This window comes from Schistocerca cancellata, chromosome 2, assembly GCF_023864275.1.
Source record: "Schistocerca cancellata isolate TAMUIC-IGC-003103 chromosome 2, iqSchCanc2.1, whole genome shotgun sequence".
NCBI classification, from domain to species: domain Eukaryota; kingdom Metazoa; phylum Arthropoda; class Insecta; order Orthoptera; family Acrididae; genus Schistocerca; species Schistocerca cancellata.
In genome coordinates, this window is record NC_064627.1 from 425,421,426 (window position 1) to 425,437,509 (window position 16,084).

At 37.4% G+C, this 16,084-nt stretch overlaps 1 protein-coding gene across 1 annotated transcript in view; it reads right to left on the reverse strand.

Moving 5' to 3' along the window:
* Positions 1-16,084, reverse strand: part of LOC126161887 (protein MCM10 homolog) — a 99,726-nt gene that overhangs the window by 52,811 nt on the left and 30,831 nt on the right. Inside the window, exons 6-7 of the mRNA XM_049918027.1 lie at positions 11,372-11,470; positions 8,484-8,643 (exon numbers count right to left, since the gene is read on the reverse strand). Of these exons, the coding sequence (XP_049773984.1) occupies positions 8,484-8,643; positions 11,372-11,470 (259 nt within the window). The remainder of the gene's footprint in view (positions 1-8,483; positions 8,644-11,371; positions 11,471-16,084) is intronic.

The window sequence follows — 16,084 nt, forward strand, 5'->3', positions numbered from 1 at the left end:
GTTGAATGGAATGGACAGTGTCTTGAAAGGAGGATATAAGATGAACCTCAACAAAAGCAAAACGAGGATAATGGAATGTAGTCGAATTAAGTCGGGTGATGCTGAGCGAATTAGATTAGGAAATGAGACACTTAAAGTAGTAAAGGAGTTTTGCCATTTGGGGAGCAAAATAACTGATGATGGTCGAAGTAGAGAGGACATAAAATGTAGACTGGCAATGGCAAGGAAAGCGTTTCTGAAGAAGAGATATTTGTTAACATCGAGTATAGATTTAAGTGTCAGGAAGTCATTTCTGAAAGTATTTGTATGGAGTGTAGCCATGTATGGAAGTGAAACATGGACGATAAATAGTTTGGACAAGAAGAGAATAGAACCATTCGAAATGTGGTGCTACAGAAGAATGCTGAAGATTAGATGGGTAGATCACATAACTAATGAGAAAGTATTGAATAGGATTGGGGAGAAGAGAAGTTTGTGGCACAACTTGACGAGAAGAAGGGATCGGTTGGTAGGACATGTTCTGAGGCATCAAGGGATCACCAATTTAGTATTGGAGGGCAGCGTGGAGGGTAAAAATCGTAGAGGGAGACCAAGAGATGAATACACTAAGCAGATTCAGAAGGATGTAGGCTGCAGTAGGTACTGGGAGATGAAGAAGCTTGCACAGGATAGAGTAGCATGGAGAGCTGCACCAAACCAGTCTCAGGACTGAAGACCACAACAACAACAACAACAACAACAACATGATTTTATGGCAATCTATGTCTTTTCAAATGGAGAGGCACCGCTTTTGCTACTGAGCCAAAATGACCCAAAGAAACCAAACTAGCAGGTAATGCAAATTGGAAAAAACCAAACTTAAAAATAATTAGAGCCCTCCTAAATGTAAAGTTTTGTATATGAAAGATACACGAAAATCATTTTATATGAATTTTCTTACACTAAAAATTAAGCAAATTATTAAAAGTTGGCTGCTAAATCAAGTCGATGAAACTAAAAAATATATGAATAACAAAAAACTTGCCTTGTTATAAGTATGTCTTCTGCTGTTCATCGATATAATGAAGTGATCTGATATGCTCTTTTGTTACCAGAAAAGACGTACCTACTACATAAAACGTAATTTTTATGTAATTTACGTAACTATAAAATACTTTTTGATTGCCGGTCGTGGATGCTGAATAGCGAGAACCTAGTGCACGAACAGTTTGGAACACAACACATGTAAAATAGGCGAATGCAGTGAACGAAATGAACAAATGGATACTGAACTAGCTAGGAGCAGTCGGCAGTGGAACTGAGACAGGTGGTCATGCGATGAACGACGAGTGCGGCCGAGGAAGACCGAGACAGACGAGCACGTGACCGAGGCTGGAACGAGAACTGCCGAGGTGACTGCCGTGGCCGAAGTGAACTATGAACCGATCATTCCTCGTTCCTGGGAACTATAAGTAGACCGCCACGACCGAAGTGAACTATGAACTGATCGTTCCTCATTCCTGGGAACTATAAATAGACCGCCGCGACCGAAGTGAACTATGAACCAATCGTTCCTTGGAATTCGTTCCTCGGTCCTTTACACCCGTTTGTTCGCAAACTACCCATCTCTAGTAGAATTTACCAAACAATTTTTGTCATGAGTACCAATTGATAATTTTTTTTTTTCCTAGCAAGTAATAAATCCTACTACCACTGTTAATTTCTTCAGACTGAGACTAAATTTTTTACACCCGTTTGTTCGCAAACTACCCATCTCTAGTAGAATTTACCAAACAATTTTTGTCATGAGTACCAATTGATAATTTTTTTTTTTCCTAGCAAGTAATAAATCCTACTACCACTGTTAATTTCTTCAGACTGAGACTAAATTTTAACAGTTGGATTTTACAGTATTGGTCGGCGCCATATTGTGTCATACTGATGTTCCGTCTAGTGTTAATACAGTACCTACTGATGGTGACATTCTTTTCCAGTAAGTTCAGTGGAAATACAGAAACAAATAGCCCAGCTTTTAAATAAATAAATAAATACACATGGAAATCATGTAAGCCATGTTCATAGATAGGAACCGAATATAACTGCAATTGCTCCCCCCCCCCCCCCCTCCTCCCCACCCTCCCACACCACAGAAACTTCTGAAGTTACACAAGGAATAATTAAAAAGCTGTACACAGTACTTTCTTGAACGCAAGAAAATGGAAACATTTGTATCAGCAGGTTTTGAAGCTCTTTCTGTGCTAACACAATGGAATTTTTGGCTTTCCACAACCACTTAAACGGCCAGAATATTCTGAATAAATAGTAGATTTGAACCTTCCTGGCAGATTAAAACTGTGTGCCCGACCGAGACTCGAACTTGGGACCTTTGCCTTTCGCGGGCAAGCACACTCCGCTGCAGAGTGAAAATCTCATTCTGGAAACATCCCCCAGGCTGTGGCTAAGCCATGTCTCTGCTATATCCTTTCTTTCAGGAGTGCTAGTTCTGCAAGGTTCGCAGGAGAGCTTCTGTAAAGTTTGGAAGGTAGGAGACGAGATACTGGCAGAAGTAAAGCTGTGAGTACCGGGCACGAGTCGTGCTTCAGTAGCTCAGTTGGTAGAGCACTTGCCCACGAAAGGCAAAGGTCCCGAGTTCGAGTCTCGGTCGGGCACACAGTTTTAATCTGCCAGTGCACACTCTGCTGCAGAGTGAAAATCTCATTCTGGAAATAGTAGATTTCTTTCGCAGTGATGGCACCCAAACATTAACTCTGGCATTGATTGTGTCAATTAACTTGCTAATGATGAAATAAATTCAATTCTTGTGGAGATTATGTTTGTTAAAGAATTTATTTATTTATTTATTGTCCTCTGAATCAATACTGTACATGACATGCACATGGTGATGCACGAACATACATTTGATGTTGGACATTATGATAATTTTCTGGCATGAAGTAATATGCCAAAAGCTTACACAAACATGAGCTTACATACACGTTTTCTGAGAAGTTATGAACACACAAATTACATACCCAGTTATACATTTGGATTTTAGTGCTTTATTCCTCTAACACAAATACACAACAGTACCTGGTTGGATGTTCTTTCTGCACTTAATTTGCTTAGTAGCAGATGATATAGAAGTAAGATTTTTGTACATACTTGCATTAATGTTTTACTCTTTACAAAATTCTTTGCTGCAATTTGTTTCATGTTTCTTTCCACTCACGTGGAGCAGAAATTCGCTTGCACTGTAGAAGCAATGATCAAGTAGGAATGACTTTAATTTTTTATTAAATACCGTCAGGGACTTACTGTTTTTTATTTCTGAGGGCAGGCTATTGTATATTTTAATGCCTTCGTAGAAGAGAAAGTTTTTAAAGGCAGAGATGAACATTTCTTTAACATGGAGTTTCATTTTCTGTCTAGTACCACAGTCATGGACATTTACATTTTTATTAAATTTTGTAATATTACTTTTTATAAATTTGCATAGTTCTAGTATACACAGGCTGCCAAGGGGTAGGATGAGCTACTTTTGGAAGAGAGGTCTGCAGCTATCAGTCGGCTTTGCCTTGTTCATTATTCTTATAGCTCTCTTTTGGGTGAGGAGAATGTTTGGGCTATATGTAGAGTCTCCCCAGAATATAATACCATACTGAATTACACTGTGTAATTGTGCATAGTAGGCTGTGTGAACAGTTTCTGGGCTTGTGCAGTATGCAGGATCATGTCCGTTAGCGAAAATCTTTTACATTTTTGAAAAGACACTTATAGGTCTACAGTTATCTTGTCTGTCTCTCTTTTTTGAGAGTTAGAACAATTATAGCAGCATTCACGAATGCAAATCCGATAACAGATTGATTGATGATGTAGCTTATGGTGCCAGGTATGTCACTCTAAAGCTGTTGCGCTGGTGGGCCTCTGTTCAGGAGATATCATCCTCAAAAAGCACACGAGATGAATTTAACAGCATTTGAAATGGCATCACTTATGAAGCAGTGTGGTAACCAAGTGTGTGACATCCCATGTTAGTATGCTGGGAGGGGGATGTGTGGTAGAATTTTGTTTTTACTTCTCTGTTTTTCTTTGTCCTTGCTCTACATTAACTTTTGATATTAGCTGATAGCCATCTTCATTACATTGGTAACAAAACGGATGACAAAATGCTAAAATACAATCAAGCACAAACTAGGTGTGCTGGCTAAGGTCAATACTGTGGCTATCCTGTAGCTAAAATTATTTTTTTGCAATACAATGAAAAGGATAGTTGCTACTCACCATATAGTGGAGATACTGAGTCGCAGAAAGGCACCACAAAAAGATGTCGGAAAGTTAAATTTTGGCCAACAAGGCCTTTTTTCAAAAACAGACAAAAAACCACACACACACACACACACACACACACACACACACACACACACACACACACACAAAGACCGTCTCTGGCAGCTGGAGACAGATTAAAATTATTCTGTTGCATTTTTAAGCCTCCAGACATACAAATAGTTTCATTACCAGTTTTGACTCCTTAGCTTGTCATCAGCTGATCTGAATACATTACATAGTAACATGTCAACTGCACAGGCCATAACTGATTTCATATTGCATATTTTGTAGGTGCATACAATTTTTTATTACACATTTTATAGTTTTTAGAATGGTACTTGTCACAGAAACATTGGTAACAAACTATTCACACTTCATGGTTATTGTGTGAAGGACATCTTAACACAGCAGCATTTAGTTTTCAATAAATCTAATGGGAAACTTACTTCATTAACATTCTGCAATGTTCACTTTTCATATGTTAATTTTGATGTATACACTAGAGGCAGTGCAACCTACTCTCTTATTTACAATCACATACAGCAACACATTTCAACACTCAAGAAAATTACAAATTATATTGCATGGCTTGTATGAAGTCCAACAACTCAACTGTGCCTGTCTAAAATCTTATGTGACCAGCTAAGTCATCACTACAAAAACAGGTGCCATTTTAATGAATAGTACATTCATCTTGTCTATTTATAACAATATGTCCTACATGATGGGCAAACAGCATTAGGATGAGATAATTGGGACCTTAAACTATACCTATATTCACACTAATGCTGTGCTTTCAGTGTTCAACCAAGTAGTTGTTTCTACTTCATTCATACTATGTTGATAACCGATCTATATGTCTTCTGAGGAGCTGTACTATTGCAATAATATTTTGAGTGTATGCTATTATCATCTCCCCTACATGTTTCTTGCATGTAAAAATGATTATGTCATTACCCTGGCCAGTTCTTCAATTTGCTTTGTACAATGTATCAGCTTCACTGCACTGATAAGCTTGATCTCTCTACCACCAGCAGTATTTCTGAGCTTCCTCCAACACACACTTTGCCCTTAATGTTCAGTTGATCTTAATTTATGGTAGTCGCCCTCCCTCCTTGCCCCTGCCTCCTTCCCTCTACGTTTGTATTTAACTTTCAACAGTACCATTCTCTTTGTCTCCTTTTGCAAAAGTTTCCTTTGTGTTAGTTTCTTTCAGATTTTTTATTTTATTTTATGATTAATTCTTCTTAATTATTAAACCTCCTACTCTGGATTACCTTCTTCTCTCCATATTTTCTAATGATTTTGGTAACTTACTGAAGTGTTTCGTGGTTAGTCTGTGAATTCACTCTATGTAAGATATGTCACCCTGGGTGTGTGCCTGTGTGTGTGTGTGTGTGTGTGTGTGTGTGTGTGTGTGTGTCTCAACTTTAACTCGTACATAATTTCTGGTCACCATTCTCACAGTTAATTACTTCCATAGTCATGCTATTCAGTACGATGGTGCCATGCTGCTAGACTACTACTACTCCTTGTTGCCATGTGCGAGTGCTGGAAGAGAACTTTAATCTGTTCAAGCTACTAAATGATCATGGTGAACATATCTCGTAGCTTGTGACAGCCTATTACAACATACATCCATCTTCCTTGGGCATTAGCAATTGAAAAAGTGAGTTACACTTCTTAAAAACGATTTTTAAGTTTTTTTGCGCATTTACATTCTAGTGTGCATCTTTCTGCTCCTTGGCTCCAAGACACAACCAATCTGTGATGTCTGAAGAACAAATGCTCTGCCCCAGCAGCTGGAGAGTTTTATACACTGTCACACCTTGCCGATATCCGAAACTGACGTGACTTTTAAAAACGAGAGTGCACACTGTGAGATGTTTTCCGCTTTTTCAGCTCTCATGAACACCTTTCATTGGTCTAAGAGGGTAAGTGTGGAACATGCTATTCCGTAGAATCCTATGTTACATCATATTATTTATAATTCATTTCAAATTACTCATTATTATTGCTTTGACATTTAAGGCTAATCTTTGCCTTACTGATTACCAATAGCTCAGTCTTCATAATACTAAAGGGGATATTATACGACGATACAGTAAAGGTGTAGCGCAACAGTCACCTGCCATTAGAACAGGTGGAACTAAGAGAATTAGTGCACACATTCTCTGTGCTTGGAAACAGAAAGCAGTTATAAACTCCTGTGAACTGTGCATGTGCAATAGACAACAGTAATTCGTGCATGCGCACAAGGGGGTACTTGAAGCATGCTTTCTGGATGTAACTGTTATGGAGGAGAAGATTAGTGTTTAACGTCCCATCAACAATGGGGTCATTCGAAACAGAGCGCAAGCTCTGATCAAGGAAGGATGCGGGAAGGAAAGCAGCAGCATTCTTTCGAAAGAACTATCTTGGCATTTGCCTGATGCAATTTAGGGAAATCACGGAAAACCTAAATCCGGATCACTGAATGTGGGTTTGAACTGTTGTCCTCACGAATGCGAGTCCAGTGTGCTAACCATTGCCCCACCTTGCTCGGTTACTGTTTATGGTTTAAACATTTTGGCATTTCTGGCCAGCAGCTAACTTCAGTTTTCATACTGGAGATTTTATGAATTTTTCAATGATTAAACTTTCATCATTGCAGTAATTAAACAAAGGCAATATTTTTCACCAACAAACTTTCTATTACACAAGATGTTTGTGAAAAGATACTTTATACTAACTGCTTTGTATTCTAGACATGGAATGGACAAAACAAGCATTAAGCATCCTAATTCAGGCATGCAGTGAGGAAGGGTATCTGTATGACCATCATTACCTGTAGTATCATAATAAGATATACTGGAAATCATTTACTTCTGAATAAATATGCATATACTTTATGATTTTCCATTTATATAAATAGTGCCATATTTGAAGAAAGGTCGTGTTTGATTTTTTGCATCTTTTGATTTATTTCAGCAAGTCAGGAAGGAGAAAATGGCAGTAGTTGACAAGATAGGCCAGTCACAAAATGAATAAACAAATGGTTTCATTCACGCTGCCGACTAGATGAAGCTGCCTCCTATATTACTCTGTCACTTGTGCTCATTCCTTCCTTTATCATAGACAACAGCTTATCGAAATAAGCCACATCCATTCTCAGAAAGTTCAAAATTCCTATGGTTGTTCAGGCCTCAATTTCTTCCTTAGCAGGGAACACACACCACAGCCTTCATCTCTTCTTCCTAGCCAGTGTTGGACACAACAGCATCTGACTTTTCATTATCATTGCCATGCCCTAATCCTAAGGGTTACAGACACTGCCAGGGAAATAGCTCCAAAAACAACTTCATCCTCAATGTGCAAAATGATGTATGAACAAAATGTAGATAAACATATTCTTGTGCCACCAAGTGTCATAAAATAAAAGTTATAGTCCAGCCTCTGATTCAAAACAGTAATAAGATAATTCCATGATTGTTATATAAGAGAACAACAATTACTTAGTAAACAAGAGTAATAACAAAAATAAAAAAATTACCTAATGAATAGGAACCTTGAACATGGACTCTCACCAGAACTATCCCACATGCATCGTGTAAGTGGGTGACCAAAACCAGTTTGCAATTCCAAACATGTATGCTAGGAGCACTGCTGAAGGGGTGTACACATTAGGTGCATCACGTAATAGGGGCTTAAAGAGAGTGTAACTCCACAGCATCGTCTTTAAACTTTGCTAGGTTCAGTCAATATTTTCCTTCTTCCAACGAAAAATGAAGTTTAAGCAAGAAGATCTCTCATCGTGGCACAGTTAATTACATTAAGGAAACTATTATGAATTATTAACAATAGTGAGATATTAGTTTTAAAATATTGATTATTGACATAGTTGGTAGAAATTGTCAATGGCAGCCTGTTGTCAACAACCATCCCACAATTTGCCTGAATGATTTGGGGGGGAAAAAAAGTGTGATCCAAAACCCAAATTAGGATGGCTGGACTTGGTTAATAATCAACAGAAAACAATACACCATAAACTCCATTAATTTTGGAATTATCGGTCAAATGAGCCTTAGGCAATACTGCAGAGAATATCATTTTCAATCTCTGTATGAGCCTATTTGCTATCAATAATGAAAAAATTTAACTGACGGAATAAATTATTAACACTGACTGATTGTTACCTCATTTTTCCCTAAAATCTTGTTTTGGAGGTTGATGCGAGATGTACTTGGAGAGACAAAATTACGCGATGTCTTCTTGTACTCACTGACAAGGTGATGAACACATACTTTGCTATCATGAGCATTTACAAAAGCTGTACAAGGGGTTCCATCCTTTTTCCTGAAGCAAAGAAAATTAACTGAAGAGATTACGTAAGTAATAACAATAATCAAATTTACATTACAAGTCAACTAAATGTTCAAGCATAAGAATTTGTTAATTGCAGTGTTTCATTTTGCCTGCTAACAGTGAACTAAAATAATTCTTGGTATCGGTATGCCATAAAAAAAAAATAAAATAAAATAAAACAAAAAAAAAGAATAATGAAAAAATATACACAAAACTGTAACAGTAGTTATGTTTAAAGATAAGCCAAATGAGGGGATAATCAAAACTCTAGCATATTTTCGGTAGTATTAGTAAACTGAAATTTATAGTGCATTTTAGGGCGGAGGGGGGGGAGGGAGGGAGGGAGAGAGGGAGAGGGGGGGAGGGAGAGGGAGAGAGAGAGAGAGAGAGAGAGAGAGTGCCGGGGGGGGGGGGGTGTAGAATAACAAAGGTCTTTCTTTATCTAGTGTTTTATCTCTAATGCCAACATGAAAACAACAACAAAACAACAAATATTTGTTCCAAAATACAATATATTCTTTACTTACTCTTTGACACAAAGTTATTTATTTCAGCTTATTACATAAAAATATTACAAAGTAGAAACTGTTTTTTCATATAAATATTAAACCAAGCAATCTGCAACAAATTCATATGGGTTCGTGGGCTCCATTAAGAAGTAAATTTAAAATGATCCCCTACAAATGACAGTCAGTTGCTTTTTTTTGTCACATCAAGGCATCAACTTAGAAAACATAAATGTGCTCTTGTCAAAATGAAGCACAGGGCTTGGATGTAAGAAATTTCAATGAAAAACAACAACAATTCTAGGTAATATGTGGCACCAAAAGAAAATATATCGACATTATGGTTCAAACCTACGAAGTACTCAAACATCTATGCCAGCTTCTATTATGATCACATATCCAACATACATACCTTAACTAAAAATAAACCACTGCACAATCCAAATGGAATATAAACACTAATTTCAGAACAGAAGAGGTATTGACCAGCATTTGTTAGGTTGCTGAAGAAAGACTGCAACCTAAAGTTCAAACAATAATCTTTTCCTACATAGCTGCCTGCTGCCCAATAACTCTTCAGTATGGTGAGTAATGGAGTTACTTAACGACCATGATCATTATAGTAAGAAGATAATCTCGAAAGCAAACTGCAGCTACAACGATACTCTCCCTGAACCAGTCGGTCAGGCTAATGTATTCCCAGCTTAATCAACCCCCAACCCAGGCATTACTTATTTCACAGGAATGTCCAGTCCTGGATAGGCAGCGATTTGTAATTGAGCTCCCATTTCCACTTCCGATAGATACAAAGTTCATACAGGTATCTAGCTTTTAATGATCACAACTGGATGGGAGGTTTCAGAAAGCTATCAAAACACCTGCAAGTTGTGTAGAGAGTTACAACTGGTCATAAACTGAACAAATCACATGAGATGATCTCTGAATTTTGGGTCCTGAGATTTCACAAAGCACCATTCACACAATTTTGAAAAATTGAGCAACATAGAGTGTGTGCAAGCTGGTCCTCATAATTTTTACAGCCAACTACCAACAGGAAATCTGTTGATTCTTCGTACAAATTTCTTCAACCCTAAGCAGATGAGGACACATCTTTTAAAAATTATATTGTTACAAATGATGAACCTCACACATTCTACTTCATGCCTGAGACCAAACACCTATTATTACCCAGAACTCAATTCAGAACTGGAAAAAGAGGGATTTAAGCAAGGGCGTAAGTGCTGTCCAAGACAATACTCGCCCACACATCATCAAACTGTCACTGTCCTACAGTACTATGCATGAGTGATAACCATGCACCAACCCTATCCTCCAAATGTGGAACAAAAGTAAATAGCACTTGTTTACCCACCAGAGAGAACTTTCTCTGAAAGGTGCTTAAGCAGTGACAAAGAGGAGAAGCATGACATCGAATGATTTCTCGACTACAATATGGAATGCGAGTGTAACTCAGGCAAGCAAAACTGCCCTACTGCCTGCAAAAAAATGACCACAATGACAATAACACAGCAAAAGAAAGAAATATCCAAATGGTGTATCAGTTTCTGAAAATAAATATTTCTTCCTATTTCTCAAAATAGGAAATTATATGTGATCACTCACAAAAAAGAAATAGGCGAAAACATTCTAAAGAGTTTCTCTTCTCTTTATAAATAGAAACCTTCCTTCAGCAAGTAACAGACTGTTTGCATTATATAAATGAATTTTTTGAGTTTCCAAAATGTACACTAGGAATGTCACACTAATACAACAAATGGACATATACATACACTTACTGCACCAGAACTAATCATGAATTCTTTACACTATTGTTGTTTAAAACTATTAAACAATGTCTTTTGATTCTTTTAAATTTTCTTGTTTAACAAAGCTCCTTCTCTTCTGCAATTCATTCATTATTTGTCAGTACCAGTTGCTAAAAATTTCATTCAAATTATATCTTCAGATTTTTTTTATTTCTCCCATACTGATGAAATTCCTTTAGCATACCTATCTTTGAGTGGAGGTATATAGATCATAGCTTTCAAGCATTGTGAGCAACTCTGGCATTTTAACAATTTCTTAGATTGAAATTCAGAAATCTAGTATTTCGGTGTAACAACAAAGTTAGAGAGGAGTTATAGTACCACTGACAATGAGGTGGTTAAGACAACAAAATAAGACCAACACAAAATAAATGTCACAGCACATACCTTGCTTGACAAAGAGCGTAGTCTTTTGCTGTCCCAACAACTAACAATTTGTCTGACTGGTTTACAGAAAGTGATGTCTCATTGTCCGAGTAGCCTTCCCTGCAAACAAAGTGTTTACTTAATGACACATATAAGTATTTGACAAATAAAATGTAAGCACTGAATGGATCAGAAACAATGGACAAATGGGCTCAAATACAGTTTGTTACTATAGCTGTTACTTATTGTAAGTAGATCTGTTGCTCAGTTTTACTATCTCTGAAAACTGATTTGGATGCAGAACCCACTGAGGCAGAGAAGTTGTGGGTTCTTTTCCCACGTGTCTCACATAAGTGCCAGTGGCATGCTTCAGCACCACTTGAGAGTTTGACCCCTCATAACTGTGGCCTGGAGACAGGGAGTGCAGCAAACCTCGTTGAGGTATACTGCAGACACTATACTCACTTCTGCTGCTAATGTTAATCCTATGATGAACTATACACACTTCTTCTATCTTCTATATCACCTGACCACTTCATGGCAGCACATACTATGGTGGCATTCAACAATTTTGGATAGTTCATCAGAATATTTATGTTATTTTAGTTTTGTTCTCTGTGGTACTAACTACATTTATTCACTAAACAGATGTTTCCACAGTCACAGAAATTACCATGCATTATATCCTTTGAAATTTTTTTCCAACTATGTTGGCTAATCAATGTGTATACATGAGGGGAGGGAGAGGGGGGGAGAATGGATTTCCCGGTTAAAAATATACTTTATCCTGGGTGAAAATATACTTTTTTCCAGTGAAAATACATTTTTTCCATAATGAGTGACAGTATACTTTCTCTCAGAGCTGTAAAAATTATCAATTCTTTGAGAGGTAATGGTTTTATACACAGGTGTAGAACTTCCCAGCATTTTAGAGAATGGAACAAAGCAAAAAACAATGTATTTTGGAAAGACCTTTGAGGCACAGAAACATGCACACTGCCTCTTTTCTTATTACGAAAGTATAAATACAGATTCCACCAAATACAGCACATTAGTTTCCAAAGCACTGAAATTGAAATTGCGATGCACTTTTGTTAGCCAATCATAGCTCATGTTACGTGATCTCCCCTGCCAATGACAGCAGATTTTCAAAGCATAGGACACATGATGTAGTCAGCCAATAGCAACATTACTGTCAAGTAGTGTGAACAAACAAACAGGAATAATTGATTGTTTAAATTAATGTATGTATAGTATAGCTACAAGCAAAGCTAAGCTTTCACATGTAATATTGGTCCTTTTTGCATGTGCTACCCTTTAAGATGTACCACACACAAATGTGCCAGTAAAACTTTAAATGACATAAATGGCTGGTGTTCGGGTCCAAAATTTTTCTAAGTGGCTGGTTCTCAAAGTGTTAAGTTTTGAACACTCTGTGATTTAAGAAATTCATTGTACATTCTTACGTGTAACGTACTTCATCTTGTCTAAAAGGAAATTTACTTTGAAAGTAATGCCTCTCAAACCACCATTCGCAATATTTTCCCAGGACCTGTAAGAAATAAGATAGTTTCAGCAGTTGCCAGAGAGCACCAGAAAACAGACATTACCGCGCACGTGCAGCTACGGTGACGTAGAAAATCCATGTGTGGTGCTTTCTCTGCTCAAGTGTCTTTTGTTGCATTTCTGTTCGGAATTTCATGCATAGTAGGCCATAATGTGGCCATAAGCATCACTGCAATATACTGTCTGTAGAGGATATATGGAGTTATTGGAGTTAAGGCAATTGTTTTATCATACGCTATGCAGATATGCAAAACAGAAAGCAATCCTTGGCACAACATTCATTTCTAAACTAGACTGTACAACTCAAAGTACATAGATCTTTTTATTCATACTCTGAAATACTGTCATCTAGCATTTCCTATCAGGTTTTCATCCACAGAGCACTGCAAAACGGTAGTAGGAAAGAAAACAAATTTCTTGAAAAACTAAAAACCTGTTCTCTGTGTTACTGAAACTAAGGACAATAAGTTTTTCATCACTTTTTCAAATGGTTTAAAAAATTGTGTGTGAAGCCTGGAAACTGTACAACTGGCAGTTTATATTCTACTCCTGGAATAAATATAAAGACTTGAAGGTAGTTACAGTGATAAAATACGGTGGTGTTGCCAGTTTATAATTTACCAAAGAATGGCATTCTATAAATTTAAGATGTAAATAACACAAATTAACAAATAACATCAAGCCTACAGGAGGTACCTGACAAGTGTTGAAATGTCCTGTGATTTAAAAAAAAAAAAAAAAAAAAAAAAATAATTTTTATATATATATATATATATATATATATATATATATATATATATATATATATATATATATATATATATATATATAATAGAGGGAAACATTCCACGTGGGAAAAATATATTTAAAAAGAAAGATGATGAGACTTACCAAACAAAAGCGCTGGCAGGTCGATAGACACACAAACAAACACAAACATACACACAAAATTCTAGCTTTCGCAACCAACGGTTGCCTCGTCGGGAAAGAGGGAAGGAGAAGGAAAGACAAAAGGATATGGGTTTTAAGGGAGAGGGTAAGGAGTCATTCCAATCCCGGGAGCGGAAAGACTTACCTTAGGGGGAAAAAAGGACAGGTATACACTCGCGCACACACACACACATATCCATCCACACATATACAAACCCACATCCTTTCGTCTTTCCCTCTCCTTCCCTCTTTCCTGATGAGGCAACAGTTTGTTGCGGAAGCTTGAATTTTGTGTGTATGTTTGTGTTCGTTTGTCTGCCTGTCGACCTGCCAGCACTTTCATTTGGTAAGTCACATCATCTTTGTTTTTAGGTATATTTTTCCTTCGTGGAATGTTTCCTTCTATTATAACTATATATATATGAATATAATAGAGGGAAACATTCCACGTGGGAAAAATATATTTAAAAAGAAAGATGATGAGACTTACCAAACAAAAGCGCTGGCAGGTCGATAGACACACAAACAAACACAAACATACACACAAAATTCTAGCTTTCGCAACCAACGGTTGCCTCGTCGGGAAAGAGGGAAGGAGAAGGAAAGACAAAAGGATATGGGTTTTAAGGGAGAGGGTAAGGAGTCATTCCAATCCCGGGAGCGGAAAGACTTACCTTAGGGGGAAAAAAGGACAGGTATACACTCGCGCACACACACACACATATCCATCCACACATATACAAACCCACATCCTTTCGTCTTTCCCTCTCCTTCCCTCTTTCCTGATGAGGCAACAGTTTGTTGCGGAAGCTTGAATTTTGTGTGTATGTTTGTGTTCGTTTGTCTGCCTGTCGACCTGCCAGCACTTTCATTTGGTAAGTCACATCATCTTTGTTTTTAGGTATATTTTTCCTTCGTGGAATGTTTCCTTCTATTATAACTATATATATATGAATATAATAGAGGGAAACATTCCACGTGGGAAAAATATATTTAAAAAGAAAGATGATGAGACTTACCAAACAAAAGCGCTGGCAGGTCGATAGACACACAAACAAACACAAACATACACACAAAATTCTAGCTTTCGCAACCAACGGTTGCCTCGTCGGGAAAGAGGGAAGGAGAAGGAAAGACAAAAGGATATGGGTTTTAAGGGAGTCTCATCATCTTTCTTTTTAAATATATTTTTCCCACGTGGAATGTTTCCCTCTATTATATTCATATCATTAATTTGAATCCAACAATCACGTTTGTTATTGTTATTGTCACTGTTACATTTCGTAGTCTTTTCTGTCATCTTATTTCCTCCTTCTGTTTTTGCCAGCAGTTTTACTTTCTATTCACCTTCTCCTTTTTTACCGTAATCCAGTATACAATTTTATCCCGCCGATATATACTCAATAATACGTAATAATACGTAACCCACTTCCAAACCATAACCAAATTTTTTTTTTCCACTTTCAACACTACCGCTGCTATAAAATCCCCCGTTTCCAGTTCACAAACAGTTCCTTTCAGCTATTAAACAACCTTTTCGGCTAGTTTTAATATCTTTTGCTTTATTTCCATTTCCGTTTTTCTCACATCATCGATCATTTTTAGCCGCTTCCCACAGGTTTTAACGTCATTATTTCTTCATCAGACAATTGTTAGCTTCATTCCCATAATCTGCCACCACCAAACCACCCTTTCAATACATCCTCACGTAGTTGTTTCGAAATTTTCCCGTATTTCTCCACCCTTTAACGTGTTTTGGCGGCAACACAAACACCTAACCTTTATGCACATCATTATCTACCTACACAAGTTCACCACAGGATCAACATAGCCCAGCTCTAACCAACCCTTTTTCGCCTTTTTTCACACCAGATCTCCATTTGCTTTCTAGTTTTACCTTTATCTCTCCCCATATATTTTTATATTTATTTTCATTTTCATTTCAGCCTCGTGTTCAACTTTCCACCTTCTAGTACCATGTCACCCTCACAACACCTCCACAACGACCCCATCAAGTTTTATTTACATTCCCTCCGCAAACATGCCTTCGCCCTAGCCAGATTACACTCCCATATTTTATTTTCTCAGGCTTGTCTGACATTTGGCATCACCCCCAAAGGCCTCACACTTAAAGTTCCCATCTCTGGCTGCAACCCTTCTTTCCATCAGTCCCTATACCAGTTCCAAACCGAACAATCCATTGCCCTCACCCACCTAATCCTTCACCTACACATCCAC